At 39.4% G+C, this 14,579-nt stretch overlaps 1 protein-coding gene across 2 annotated transcripts in view; it reads right to left on the bottom strand.

Moving 5' to 3' along the window:
• Positions 1-14,579, bottom strand: part of dpysl3 (dihydropyrimidinase like 3) — a 48,723-nt gene that overhangs the window by 14,287 nt on the left and 19,857 nt on the right. For both annotated transcript variants that reach the window (XM_059351324.1, XM_059351325.1), the window contains exons 6-11: positions 13,809-13,889; positions 10,712-10,780; positions 8,555-8,675; positions 5,715-5,871; positions 3,826-3,967; positions 1,746-1,916 (exon numbers count right to left, since the gene is read on the bottom strand). In XM_059351324.1, coding sequence (XP_059207307.1) covers positions 1,746-1,916; positions 3,826-3,967; positions 5,715-5,871; positions 8,555-8,675; positions 10,712-10,780; positions 13,809-13,889 — 741 coding nt within the window. The remainder of the gene's footprint in view (positions 1-1,745; positions 1,917-3,825; positions 3,968-5,714; positions 5,872-8,554; positions 8,676-10,711; positions 10,781-13,808; positions 13,890-14,579) is intronic.

Below are 14,579 nucleotides of genomic sequence, written 5' to 3'. Positions count from 1 at the left end.
TGCCTTTATTAATCTAATTTTGTTTGCTTATTGATATTAAAATATACTTTATTGCTCATCTATTATAAGTTAACTATGCCTTTTGCAACTACCGGATCTAAAGTGAGAACAATGCCTTATTACTTGTTAATTAATGGTTATTAAGGACCTTATTATAAAGCGTTACCGAAACTCTGACTATAACCATAAATTTGATTCGTCAATCGGCACTTGTCTTGTCATGCCTGTATGTAAGATTAGAATGAACACGAAACTTTGTGTATCTTTGGTTAGAATGAAAACGAAACAGGCTACTTAAAATTGCCAAGACATAATAGGGCGCCACAGGAATGGGTTCTTAAACCCGAAAGTAAGTTAAGCTAACCTCTCAAACTCAATGAGGATTTTGAATGTCGTCTTTGTTATTGCCATACAAACCTACAAACAGCCGCCATTTTTGCTTGTTATTTTGAATACAATTAGATACTTTTGGGAGGAATGTTTCTGTAATATCCAACATATTAAATGTCATTCTTAACTGAAATAAGATAGGATTTTAGACTTAGGAGGTTTCTGTAATCAGGATCCTGGTCAATAAACTGTTCCAAACATTAATATATGAAACTTGGCCAGTCTTTGGTGTTGGCCCCTTTTAACCTCAGGTCATCAAGGCACTTCAAATCCCAACAATGTTGAGTAGACAAACCCAAAGTGAATTGGCAAGGTGGAGGACAGAGTAACTGGTGGTCATGCTACACCACCAGCTCTGATTCAGATTGCATGAGATGCATTTCTCATGACATGAAATGTCTTATGACCAGAGCTGTTTTCTACTCACGCGACATCTTGTCAAGCTGTACAGATGTTCCAAATCTCTGGGGTTGTTAAAGTATTTGAAACTTGACTTTTTACTGTTACATAATCCTATGCAGTGAATAACATTCCTTCAACCCACTATGGTCGTCCAATCATGAAAATATTTCGGATGATGTGTTTAAGTGAATGTGATATAGAGGAAGGAAATACCTCGTGATTATACAGCACATAGTTGGACTGTACATGACATAATGTTTGTCATATTTGGATGAACCAGTGTATCTCAATAATCCCTATTTTTTCCCGAATCATTACCTCGGTCATTGCTGAGGGTTTATGGATTTAGTGAGGCTCAACTTTACATTGAGAGCTGGTCATGTGGTGAGTGCAGTGCGAGTCGTATTAGTAGTGAACATCCTCTGAGACCTCATTTCCGTTCGGAGGAACTGAGAGCTCTCTGGAAGCTGTTCAAAAATGTGATCTCTCTCCCTAGCCCTCTCTCTCTCTCTCTCTCTCTCTCTCTGACACACACACACACACACACACACACACACACACAGATGTAGGCAATTATCTCTTATCTCATATTCTGCTTTACTCTTTTACTACTTACGAAGCAAATCCTTTTTTAACAGCAATTTTTAACGTGTCTTTTTTCCATCTGCCTCATTATGCTTTTTCACCCTGGCTTTTATATATCACTATTCACATGTCTGCAATACAGAACATATGGACTGATGCCACTAGGGTTACTGTAACAATAACAGCATAAACATTACTCAAGAAAAAGCCCCTTCAATGTCTAGCCAAGCTAAGGAGGGTGTGAAACATTATAGTTTATCTCGTTTAAATGCTGAGATTTTTGTTATTTCCAGCTGTACTGAACAGTCAAATGAAAGGACAATTACAAATACAAAGCACGACCTTTAACTGGTGCACACAGAACGTACCGAGTTGTGTGTCTTGGCAGTGATGGTGCTGATGGAGTCTGCGTCCCAGATGACCAGATCAGCATCAGAGCCCACGGCGATCCGGCCCTTGCGAGGGTACAGGTTCAGGATCTTAGCTGCATTGGTGCTGGTGACTGCCACAAACATGTTCTCGTCCATTTTACCTGTAGTCTGGAAGGGAAACAAGCAAAAACAGAGAATAGTTAGTAAGTAAGAAAGACTGTTTATAGCTCTAGTTTCATTTCATGTTGTTGTCACTTGTGTTTTTCTTAACTGCAGTGATAAAATGGTCAACTTCAAATGACCTGACATCAGAGACTATGGCCAAGTTATAAAAGGAATATTTTATCTTTGGATTTTCTCACATGAGAACGTCCACACCCTTTTCATGGCTGTGCACTATGTATGGAGCTGATGTCAGTAGGCGATTATCTAAGCATAGCATAAAGACTGAAAAACAAGCAGCAACTTCCAGGGCTGAAAATGGAAGTAAACGTGGACGTGACAAAAGCTACAGTTCCTCAGATGGCCACTTGAGGCTGGCTCCAAACGCAAGTTAATCCCCATAGACTCCCATGTTAAATTACCCAACTCTACAGCAGAAATAATCATGTTTACAGCCTGGTGAAAAAATGGTTTTGGTTTCTATAGTTCCCCAATCATGACAACTGTGAGAGGGTTTATTTTTACTTATACTTATACTTATACCATAGTCAGGGCGAATACACAATTCTGATTGGATGATTAACTTGTGATGGACATACACCAAATGAACTCCTTAAGTAGTTCCAGTAAAACAGTCTGTTCACAGTTCCAAATTAATGCGCTAGCCACTACAGCGACTGTCTCACTGTTCAGGACTCAACTTCAAGCTGCGTCCGACAGAACAAATCATCATCATTTTCTTCATTGATTTGGGGACAGTGACATGGCTGACTGGCCAGCTAGAGTTTTTGTTAAACATACTGGCCTCTTCCATTTACTGTTTGTCCACCATATGCATTATCAACTTTGAATCTTGCTAGCATAACATCAGCTCTGTGGCTAACAGCTGAGCCGAGGGGTTCAATCAGCTGACTGGACTAGTTTATCTCCAGTTGCTAAGTCGTTTTTATGGCCCGTCCTATTTACTAGAGTAGTGAACAACATAAGAACCTTATGGGATTGTAATAACTGTTTCAGCTATTAGTCAAACTCTCAGGTGTTGCCAAACAAGTTGTTGTTGTCATGAAAAATATTAATGAATGGTCTTATTATTTTTTATTCTTTGGCCAGTGACCATGGTATAAGCCACAATCAGGAATTAATGGACAACGTGGAGGCCTCTGGGAAGTCTATTAATTCCTGATAATGGACACCATGAAGGGCATTATCCCTTACATAACTCACCATTTCAATCATTTAAAAGCTTAAAGTTATGTATAATTAAGGGCGTGGACGCTTTGAGTTACAGGCAGGTGCCTTCACAGGTGGTGTGTTTCAGCACCAGGCTTCATTTAGCCCAATGGCTCATCCAGGCTTCAAATCTTTGCCTATTTTTAGATTAGCCAAGAGTTAAGTAGGGCGAGGCACTGCCAAAATGGAGACATAGGGAGCCAGGTAAAAGTAAAATATGCCCACCAGCAAAAGGAACATCCAATTTTAACAGTGACTACTTTAAGGAAATGGGATCAGTCTAACTTTTTAAAAGCCTATCCACATTTTACAGGCAGCGCAGCACTCCACCGCTACATGCTGTGTGTCTGTTAGCAGTACACTGATGCAGTGACAATGTGAGAGAGAGGGAAGGGAAAAAATGAGAGCAGTGTGCTGTATCCAAGGGTGAAGGAAAGGACAGATGTGGAGATAGGAAAGGAAAGGATAAACAAAAGCAGAGACAGTGACAACAACACAATGAGAGAGGAGGAGTTGGAGAGTAATAGCCCACAAAAAATATATTATAGGGAAAACTAGTGAAAGCCAGATGAAAGAAAGGAAACAGAGAACAAGTCTAAAATAAATCTTCATGTGTATCTGTCATTATTTGTTTGTCTTTCTCCTTCTGAAAAGGAAAAAGAACAAGCTAAAAAAAAGTCCTCACCACAGCTTTGTCCCAGATGAGAACCATCCTCTCCTCCACACCGTTAACACCTTCTGGGATCTGAGTGAAGTCGTCCTTGCCAATGGCCTTCTGGGCCACGCTGAAGGTACAGTGAGCACTGCCAGTCACACTCAGGTCTCCACTGTGGGGCAAAGAAACATGAAAATACTGAGTTAAGATCAAATTATTACAGCACAGCACAATCTGTAACTTTCTGCAATCACAAGGACAGATGTTTATTTACTTTAGCAGAAAGCGCAGCGGAGCAGAACAAGAACTGTGACTTATTCAAAAATGCCTCGTGCCAAAGTTTGTTCTTTGAGTACAAACTGTTACTAATCCTTTCCTGTTTCCATGTGACACTCTAACTCGCTTATCAGATGAAGCCCACCAGAATCCATTCATTTCACTCAAACTAAATGCAGTTTGCTTATTTTTTCAGAATAAGATAATCCATCTAAGGTACATCTCAAAAAATTAGAATATCGTGAAAAAGTTAAATATTTTTGTAAATTATTTCAGAAAGTGAAACTCGAAACTCTAAATTGATTAAACATACAGTGAAATATTTCAAGCCTGTATTTCTTGTAATTTTGATGATTATGGCTTACAGATAATGAAAACACAAAACTCAGTGTCTCAGAAAATTTGAATAGTTCATAACTTCAATTAAAAAAGGGTATTTTAAACACAAATGTCATGCTTCTGAAAAGTAGCATTTCTATGCACTCAATACTTGATTGGGCTCCTTTTGCATGAATTACTGCATTAATATGGCGTGGCATGGAGGAGATCATCCTACGGCACCATGTTCCTCTAACTGGGAATCCAGTTTTTTCTGGTATAAAAATGTTTTTTTTTTTTTTAAAACGACCCCTAAATCCAGATTTGTACCCTGTTGGTGAACAGCTTTCATGGAAATATGAGGCAATGTTTTACTTTTTCTCATGTTGTGGTCATTCTAGGAAAAGTCATCCAATTTAAAGTTTTAAAAAGATCATTCAGGAAGCTTCCTCTTCTGATAAACATAGTGGCGGGTCATTTTAGACCCCTAAGACAACACAAGGGTTAAAAAGGAGTCCATGAGTACCAGACTGGTGTTATTTCATTGCAGCAGGGTCACACAGTCTGCCCTGCTCACTCTTGGCTCTTAAATTTAGAGTAACCAGTTAAGTAGTTGCTTTAAATAGCCAAGCTTCCATCAATAGTAATCGCTTTTTTGTTTCGCTTGGCCCACAAAACTATGCTGTGTAACATGAAATGGAGAAAAGTACTGGAACCAAAAGTGAGTTGAGTCTACTAAAGCCGAACAATCCAGTTCAAATGAAATTATACGCAACAGGTGCAGAGACAGACACACAAATAAAGTCAAAAACTAGCTCCCACGCACTGGAGCTAACATCAATGCTACATTTCTTACAAGCTACACTTCTACACCAGGATCTTCATCAGTCGGAGTATCGTGTTTGAGAAACTTATCTGTAACTTCTTTCAGATTCCTTACTCTGAAAAATCACTAAATGAGAAAGCCTTATGAGCGAAGGGTTGGAGCGTTAAGTGTTGTAATTAAATGAGTCATGCTTTATTTGTTGCTCTACCACTACATATTGAAACCATGGAGCTTATTAGTAATCTAATTGAATGTTTAAATGAAGTTCACTAACAAACAGTGTTTGATTTGGACAGGAATGTATGAGTACTGTACGAGACAGAGGACTACACCCTTAAAATGTGTTGTATCCTGCTTTGCCTTGTGTTGTGTAACCTATGCACACTATAGTTATATTAGATGATGTAATATAATTTCAGATATTTAATAAAAATGTCTCGCATCCTGTCTTAGCCACGTACAGGGTGATAAGCAGGTCAACCTGGCCAGAGGGACATACCTGGACAGCAGTGTGTTCAGATAGTCTGGAGTGGTGGGATCCGGGCTGAGAGGAGGTGATGTTACAAAAGAAGCTGCCTTGGCCCAATTCTTGCTCCAGTAATGTGTTCCATCAGTCCCCAGGCTGGCCGTGATTGGCTCCCCAAACACGACATGTCCTGAGAAAGAAATAACCATGAAAATCTGTTCGAGTATCAAGTTGTAAAGTGTAACAAATTGATTTATTGGTGATTCTTGGCAGATTTAAAATCTTGAGTTGCATCAATGAAGCCTGATTAATTTGTCAGCATTCAATCTGACTAAAAGCTTTGGTAATTTATCTGAGTGTTTGCAGGAGATGAACCATGCCAAATCTATGAAAGGCGAAACATTACCCTTGGCAATGTACAAATTTAGTTTCTTCCATTCAGTATAAGTCAGGGTTTGTGTTTCTCCTGGTTTCATCTAAGAGTTTGTGATTAGTTTTTAACAAAGGTGTAAAGCCCATAAAGGCCTCATGTGGCCTTTCGCCAAAGAAAACCAAACACATTTTTCTTCTCTGCCCTCTCCCATTTTCCTGTTCCACTCTCAAACATTGTATATTTTAAAATTCATTACAGCCTGACTTCACCTTGATTCACCTCTGCTCTTTCCTGGGACTGTGAGGAATGGTCTGTGTGACAGCTCAACCACAGAAAATAGCTGAATGACATCTTTTTTTGTCAGTCTCTTTAGGAGAGATCTGAACATCATCTTATAAGGGCATAGATACAGTGATGCTGGTATGTGCATTCCAAATGTCTCAGAAATCAGACAAAAAGTCAGCAACCAATGAGCAAAAGTGAAATACCAAAGAAATATTTATAGAGAGAATAATGAGCAGCAATGTAGTCATTTCTAAAATTCCTAGACTGTACATTGTTTTGATGGCCCCGTTTCTCTGTCCGTTTATTCTGATTTTAGTATCAAAATTTTACAATAATCTATCTATAAAAGCAAGAAGCATCTGTGTGTGTGTGTGTGTGTGTGTGTGTGTGTGTGTGTGTGTCTAGGGCATATCTCACTGACTGTTAGTCAGACTGACCTAAGATTTCGTATGTGGCTTGCGCATGGCACGAAGCATTGCACTGTTTCCGATTTGACGCCTTTTAGGGGAGCTCCGCCCCATTGTGTGATAGGCCTACACCTGGTCAGTAACACAATTCACTCTGGATTTACACCCTGACTCATCTCATCTGTAAGTCTATTTAGCCTACCTACCTTTCGGAGCTTTAAAGTGCACTACAAGGTTCGATTTTCCAATAATATTCAAATAGTTTCCAGCGAATATCAATGTTCAATGTGTATGTGCTGGATGGTGTGCGTACCTTATGAAAAGTAAGTGTTTTATGGAGTTGCAGACGTTGTAGTGTGGCATGTAATGTACGAATGGATACTTCCTACGGGCTCTGCACTAGTTAAGTTAACCCATTTAAGCCGGGAAAGCATTATCGCATTTCTACCATTAAAACCGGGGGCACTCTTGCGTTATTCTACCATTAAAGCCAGGCAAGCGGATACGTCGTTTTGTAGTATTTGTATTTTTTTTCCACCTATTTTCGGTGTCTTGGCCAATGAAATGCATCAGAATACATGTGGGAGTGTCGCAATGCAACATGGGACTTTTCAAGAACTGAACGCATGGCATGAATTTCATTTCTATCTGCTACAGAGGCTGAAAAATCTATTATTTATTAGGCGTTGACACTTCTGTTGAATTTCCAGAAAAACTTCAGGTTTTAGGGCATTATTTTAAAATCGCCCAGAGGTTTTGCAGGCATTTTTTCCAGGCGTTTTAGGCCTAAATGGTTAAAAGCAGCTACAAGGAACTTTTATTTGGTTGTGAGTTTGGGAGCCCCTGTGAACAAAGGAGAATGTGTTTCCATAAGCACCAGAGTCCCTTTAGAAAACTGTCCTAGTGTTGGTTTTTCTGTGGGTGCCTTCCCTCCAGTTTGTCCAGTCAAACGGTGTGGGAGCAGCTTGGTATAAGGGTTGGCTCCTAGTAAGCAATCAGAGCTTTGCCACACTGGTGAGAAGTTATTACTGGCAGCTGTGGAGGTCTCCACAGTTTGAGCTCCGATGCCTCTTATCAGAGCTCAGATTACAGGTCGAGGACAGCAGTGAAGCCAATCTCTGTCTGTCTGTGGCAGGGTGGTCGCTAGTGGAGGACCAGCTGGAGTCTGAGCATAAGGAGGTTCTGGAGAACCTGCATGATTTTACGGGGACAGGCTTTAAGAATTATATTATAAAATAGTCAGTATTCTTGCTGATGGCCTTGTTAGCTTATTTAGGTAATTTTTCAGGCTTTAACAAAATAAAATAAAAAACAGCACATGTAAATGTTGTAAACGTAAAACCCCAATTCCAAAAAAGTTGTGACATTTCCTTAAATATCAATAAAACAGAATAGAATAATTTGTGTCTGTCTTTAATGATTTTCTTTTTTTTCATACAGAAATACAGAGCAGTCAGTACAAAGACAAAAGTACAATGCAATCAGCATTTTGTGACTTACCTTTAATAGAAAACTGTACAAAAATACATTTTATTTGTTTATTTTATGTTCAAACTGATAAACTTTTGTTTTTGCAAATATACAATGAATTATAAATTCAATGTATTTTTGTTTTATTTACAGTTTACAAAGCATCCCAACTTTTTTGGAAACCTAAATATATTAAAACATGAAAATAGCGTCATGTTTTGTCTTATTTTGGAGTTTACATACTGGTTTGTCTTCTGGTCTGCAGACAGTTTTGTTTCAGACAACCACTCATGGATATAAAATGTAAAGTGTTCTGCACTTTGCAGAGAACTCTTTACCTTTTTTCCGGGCCTGTGAGATGATGTCAGCAGCACTCTTGCTCATGACCCGGGTCACATAGAGAGGACAGTTGGTTTGGCTGGCGATGGTGATGGCACGAAACACCGCTTCTGCCTCCAGCTATAAGAAGGGACAGGACATTGTGGTTGACTTGGAAATGGTTTTCCCATTAGGATTTTCTCAAATAAACTTCAAATATGTTAGCCACAGCAAACTACTGTATGTATTTTTGGAGCCATATTATTTAAATAATCCATTTTTAAACAAAATAATATGGGGCAGCTTGTAATTTCAACATCATAAATCAGAGAGGTTTGGAATTTATTCAGTTATATTGAGTTAGTGTGCTTAAAAGTCATGAGAAGAACAAACAAATGGTAAAATAAACTGGTGAGGCCAGATAAGAGCGATTATTAAAGTCATATAAAAATCTCAACCAACTTTCACTGCAAAATGGTAAAGTGGTTGCCAGTAGAGGGCCAGCGTGTGTCTCCAGATGTGATGACTGTCTTCTTTAAGCATAAACACTTCATCTGTTTATTGTGTTCTAGTCCACAAACTAAACCTGCGTCCAATAACCAAATTAAAACCAAACAGGACAGCAGACACTGATAAAATACTCATCCAACTTGGTTTCTGCTCAATGAAATTACCAAACCAAGCTTTTGATTCTAAAGACTCCACTTAACTGCATGACACCATGAGACTGGTGGGACATTTTCCCCCCCACTGCACCACAGAGTGGAAAATCCCAGTCAAGCTAAAGGCAGACAAGTGGCTGAGCAGAGAGCGTGGCTTTCATTTCACTGTTTGTTGAAGGAACATTAGCAGCAACAATTGGGGGAACCAGAGAATTTTCACCCAACGCCTCTAATGTGGCTGAAACCACATGTGTGTAACAAGAACAATGTGTGTGAAGACCAGTCCAAGAACGTCATCGTGGACATTGGAAAAGACATGAAAGGTATTAAACCACCCGATATCTCAATAAAAAGTAAGAAAGTGGATATACTCAGCTATTTCTGTCTTCAAAATGTTCATAACTACATGTTTAAAATCATTTAACCCCTTAGCATTCAACTTGGATGGCAAACACTTCTATTCCGGACAGGGCTCATAAACCTTATTATCAATATGTAGGAAAACCATACATCTCTAATTTGTGGTTGTAAAGTTTCATGAGGCTGTTATTATCCTTGAGGTCACAACAGGTCATTTTATACAGTGACGTAAAGTTTAAAAAATGCTCTCACTACAATTAAAAAGCTACTATGGGGACTAAGATCATTACACATGGATGGGCAATTAATTTTCCCAAGGGGCCACATGAGATACTGCAAAGGTTGCGGAGGGCCGGACTAATACTCTGAACTTAATTCTGCTCAATATTAATTTCATCACTTTATAAAAAGCAGTAAATTATCTGGTTTTGACGTGCAACAGGTAAGAATGCATGTTATGATAAGACTATGTTAATGTCGAGTAAGTCAAATATAACTGTAAACAGTAAAAACTCCAATCATTATCGCACTTTTCCATTTATGTTAAACACAATATACATTCAAACCACAAAAACAATATAGAGCATGTATGTTTTGCAGTGAAACCAGCAATTTATTTGTTCTTTTTTTGTTATTTAGTGAGAAAGCTCCAGTCTGTCTTGTGCTTGAATGTCTTGAATTATTGAAAACTCTACCTTCTGTGTCAACTTTTCTTTTTTTACCATGAGATGCCATTTTAGGAACACGGTAACTCGTATGCACGCACGCACATACTTAAATCGCCTTCAAAATAAAAGCACTGCGGTTGTATTGATTTCTAATTTCCGGGTAACCTCAAACAGGCCGGATAGGGACAGCCAATGTGGCCCCTGGGTCGCCTAATGCCCAGGTCTGTCATAACACATAAATACAAATCAGACCATGAAATCCGCAAGAGTATCAGCTTTCCAGTGATATCCAATTCATGCAATTCCAAGACTGTTTACGGACCCCAATATGCAGAATTATTCAAATATAGTAGGTGGAAATAACACATTTGTACTGAGAAAAGCTGCATGGTTACTTACTCAAACTGCATGAGATTTGCATAAAGTGTCTGTAAAGGGGAGACTTGGGGGTAATTACTGTATAGGTGTATGTTCAGTGTGTTTTTACCTCTTCTGGCCTGCTCAGCACGTGCCCCTCCGGTCCAGTGATACCCATCTGCAGCATACGGGCCTGCTCCTGTTGAAAAAACATGCAAAACGCAGGCTGTTTAGGTCATAGGTAGTGCATGTGTGGGACTTTTTTTTTTATTGTTTAGTGGTGTAAGTGCTCGGGCTGATGTAAAGTATTGGACACGCTCCAAACTGATATTCTGTTTCTGCTTCTCTCTGCCTGTCGGAGGATGTGAGCAGCAGTTTTATCATGTGGGTCAGGCCACACACAGAGGACTGTGGGAACCCACCGATGAGGGTCTTTGTGTATATGTAGACCTAGCTCCCAAAAACTCCGGTTGCTCTTTTGTGTTGTAGTAAATGCAGAGGTGACTCCTGCATGAAGATATGTTCTCATGGATGCTTTATCATGACATGCTCCCCCCACCAAGGACGTATTTATAAGCAATTTTTTCAACCTGGGTTTTATTCTTATTACTGACCATTTTCACTTCAATACATGCGGACTTCCTACCCCCTTTCGAGCTTGCAGAAAGTGTCTGTTTTTTTCAATTTTTTTGCTTTTTTGTTTTGTTTTTTATTTATTCATCTATTAATATTTAAACTTGTTTTTTTATTGCTTGCATGTTCGAAATAAAGACAATCAATCAATCAATCAATCAAACTTTGTCTTCGTAGGAATATAGGAAAAGTTATGTAATAACTCAAGACACTGGTGGTGTTCCTACGGCCACCGGGAGGACAGACTTGGAAATTCTAGATGTGTCTACAGAGTTATTCCAGCTGTTACTACACAAAGCTAAATTGCAGCTTTGATCAACATTGCTGTACCGGAGACCGTTTCACCTCCCCAAAATCAGCTACAAGAGGCCAGCTAAACCAAACAGTCAGCTCTACATATGGTACTCAACAGTGATTACAACACTCACACAGCATGTTAGGGTCCTCTCAGGACATTGTTGTATTACCTAGAGCGTTGGCCGGTTGAAATGATTCATAAAAAAACGCTTTGTTATATTAGCCAGCGAGTTTTCCCACAAGTTGCTTATGACAAGATGCTTATGCAACTAGCTCAACCTTGCACTGTTTGCCCCCTTTGAATGACACCATGTTTCCTAATATCTGCAGTTAGCATAAAACGTTAGCATGACCAATATTGTGATGCAAACCCAGGTCGAAAAATATTAAACTTTTCCTTTATTCTTTAATGGAAGATATCTAAAAAAAATTCTAGAGACACAAATTTACTAATAAAATGTAAAATCTTGTATTTGTACTTAATCTTAAAGGAATTGCAGTAAAAGTGATATATTATTTGAAGTGGGGTTTTATGAGGTACTTATCTATAGTCAGTGATTGTTTTAAAGGATTAATTTGGATTCACCAGGTTCACACAATAACAAAAACAAACAATCAAGGCAGCGGTAGACCAGCAACTTTCATGTTCTGTGTGGTAAAATTACTGCTTCTGTCAATGGAGTCTGGTGGCTTTGACGAAAGCATAGAACCACTTCAGTTCCCCCTTGCATACATTTAAACAGGACTGTCTCACAGTAGGGGAAAGCAGAGGAAACATTCTCAATAAACTGACTTTTTTTTTTACCCTTTGCTAGGTGGCTAAACTACATTTTGTTGCTGCCCCTGTCCAAAGCAGTACATTGCTCAGTAACCATGTTGGGACTCCTGCCTGCTTATCCAAACTGGGGACATGCTAACCGACATCTACTGTAGGTAATACTGTATACTGACTATGGATAAGCACGTCTTAAGGCTAATACAGACTCTGTTCTTGACACATCATCTTGGCAGAATGTTTTTCTTGTGTGGTTGTGTGATTGGTCAGAAATTTGACTTTGATGTGTGCTGCAGTGGGAGGGCCCTATGAGGACTTCCTAGGATTTTTGCACTCTGCAACCAACTTAGCGACTTTGTCGATATATTTACGATTTTTCAGACCACTCTAAAAAAAAAAAAAAAAAAAAAAGCGACTAACAACAAATCTAGCAACTTAGGAGATGTTAACGTCCAGTCTGCAAATGAATCACGGATGCGTGAAGATCCCACTGGCTGGCTTACAGTCAGTGTCTGTTTTGGGTCATTTTTGCCGGTCCCGAGGCCGGATAAAACAGGAGGGTTGACAGAAGACAGGGATTTGTAGTTCTAAACAAATTCAGGGTGTTTTTACTCCCTTTTTGTCTCTCCCAAGACATTATTCCTCGCTCCTGCAGCATTCATTATAATTACAGGCACATGGTAAATTGTGCAAATTAGTCAATGACGTCATTTATTGATTTCTAGCGACTTTTAGGACAGCCAATAGCTACTTTCCTTACTGAGGAGTTGGCAACACTGACTGCACTCGAGTTTCTCGTGAAGTATAAAAAATATTTGCCAGAGCTAACTTTGTTCTTGTTCTTGCCACCTTGAGAAAAAGAGCAAATTTCCCTCTTCTTGCGGAGTATGTTTTAATCTTTACATCTTCACTTAAAAAAAAAATCTGAACTCTCTCTGTCACTTGGTTACAACATGTCCTCTGTACTATCAATGTGTATCAGCCACAGGTCTAAACAAGGCCTCTCTTTCTCAGGAGCTCTAAAATAAAATAAGGGCATGACATAATCTGGAGGTTCAGACATTTTGGGTCTTAAACTGATGGAAATCAGACTCCCTCAAAGTCCTAGTGTAAGACTGAATAGGAGAGCAGGGATTTGTGATGAATCAGATCCAACACACACACACATCCAGTGACAGAAACCAGGCATGCTCTGACTAATACCAACCATCTTAATCCACCAACTATTACGGTTTATTCACTTTCATTTGTCCACAGCACAGCCCTGTGTAAACTACACCCCCACATCAGAGTCCTGCAGGAAACACATTCCCCCTCTCATCAGTGACAGCGTGTTTAGTCTGTAGGTGGAGGAGATGCATTGTGATAAGGCTCGACTAAAAAGGTGAACTAAAGTGAGATAAATCATGCTAAACCAAAACAGATCACAGAGTTGGATACGAGACAAGTAATTAAATAGGGGGTGGTAAAGAATTTAACACAGGGGAGAAAGGGGAAGAAGAGTCAGTTTATATATATTTACCTCAGCAATGATCTCGCCATTCTCAGCATGGACTTCAGCGATGCCTCCCCTCTCCGCCAAGAAGGTAAAGACATCATAAAGCTGGAGTGAAAAAGGACATAGAAACAGTGAAAAATTACAGTGGTAGTGTTTTAAAATGTAAAATCCTGCCTGGCTGTTTACACAAGAAACAGACACTCCTTTTTCTCCCGGGGTCACCCTGGAGCCACTATTTAAAAGAAGCCCACAATTTACATGACGCCTACCACGACACGCTGCAATTACCGTGTGTGGTCTCTAGAAACGGTTAAACTCATGTGGGATGAGCTGCAGTTGCTGTTATGCTGCTGCACCACAGTTCTTTAGTGAGCTGCATGACATCAGTTTTTCAAGCTGGACTATTTCAGTTTCCTCATGTGCTCCTCTGAGCAAGAGAATTAGCCATGGCTGCCTGAGAAACAACAAGAGTCTCGCCTCACACCGTCTGGACCTAGACTTTGTTTTTTTCTACCTTTACTAGCTGCACTTGCGGTATGAACACACGATAAGCATCACAGGCTACAGGTTACATAAGGACAAGCTGTTACTGGGGAGAAAAAAGATCCATTCCTTTATAAAAACTTTACACCAAGTTAGAAATCGTGTCTATTACAGTCAGGGTTTGAACAAAGTCTTGAAAGAATGTTTTCATGGTTAGGAATTGGATTGACTTGATTTCCAATACAGGGGCGCAGATGGGATTTTTGAACTGGGGGATGAAGCTGTCAGCAAATGATTTCAACTCAATATTCA

This window comes from Centropristis striata, chromosome 15 (assembly GCF_030273125.1).
Source record: "Centropristis striata isolate RG_2023a ecotype Rhode Island chromosome 15, C.striata_1.0, whole genome shotgun sequence".
NCBI classification, from domain to species: Eukaryota; Metazoa; Chordata; class Actinopteri; order Perciformes; family Serranidae; genus Centropristis; species Centropristis striata.
Note: the sequence above shows the minus strand (reverse complement) of the source record. Positions and strands in the feature narration are given on the sequence as shown.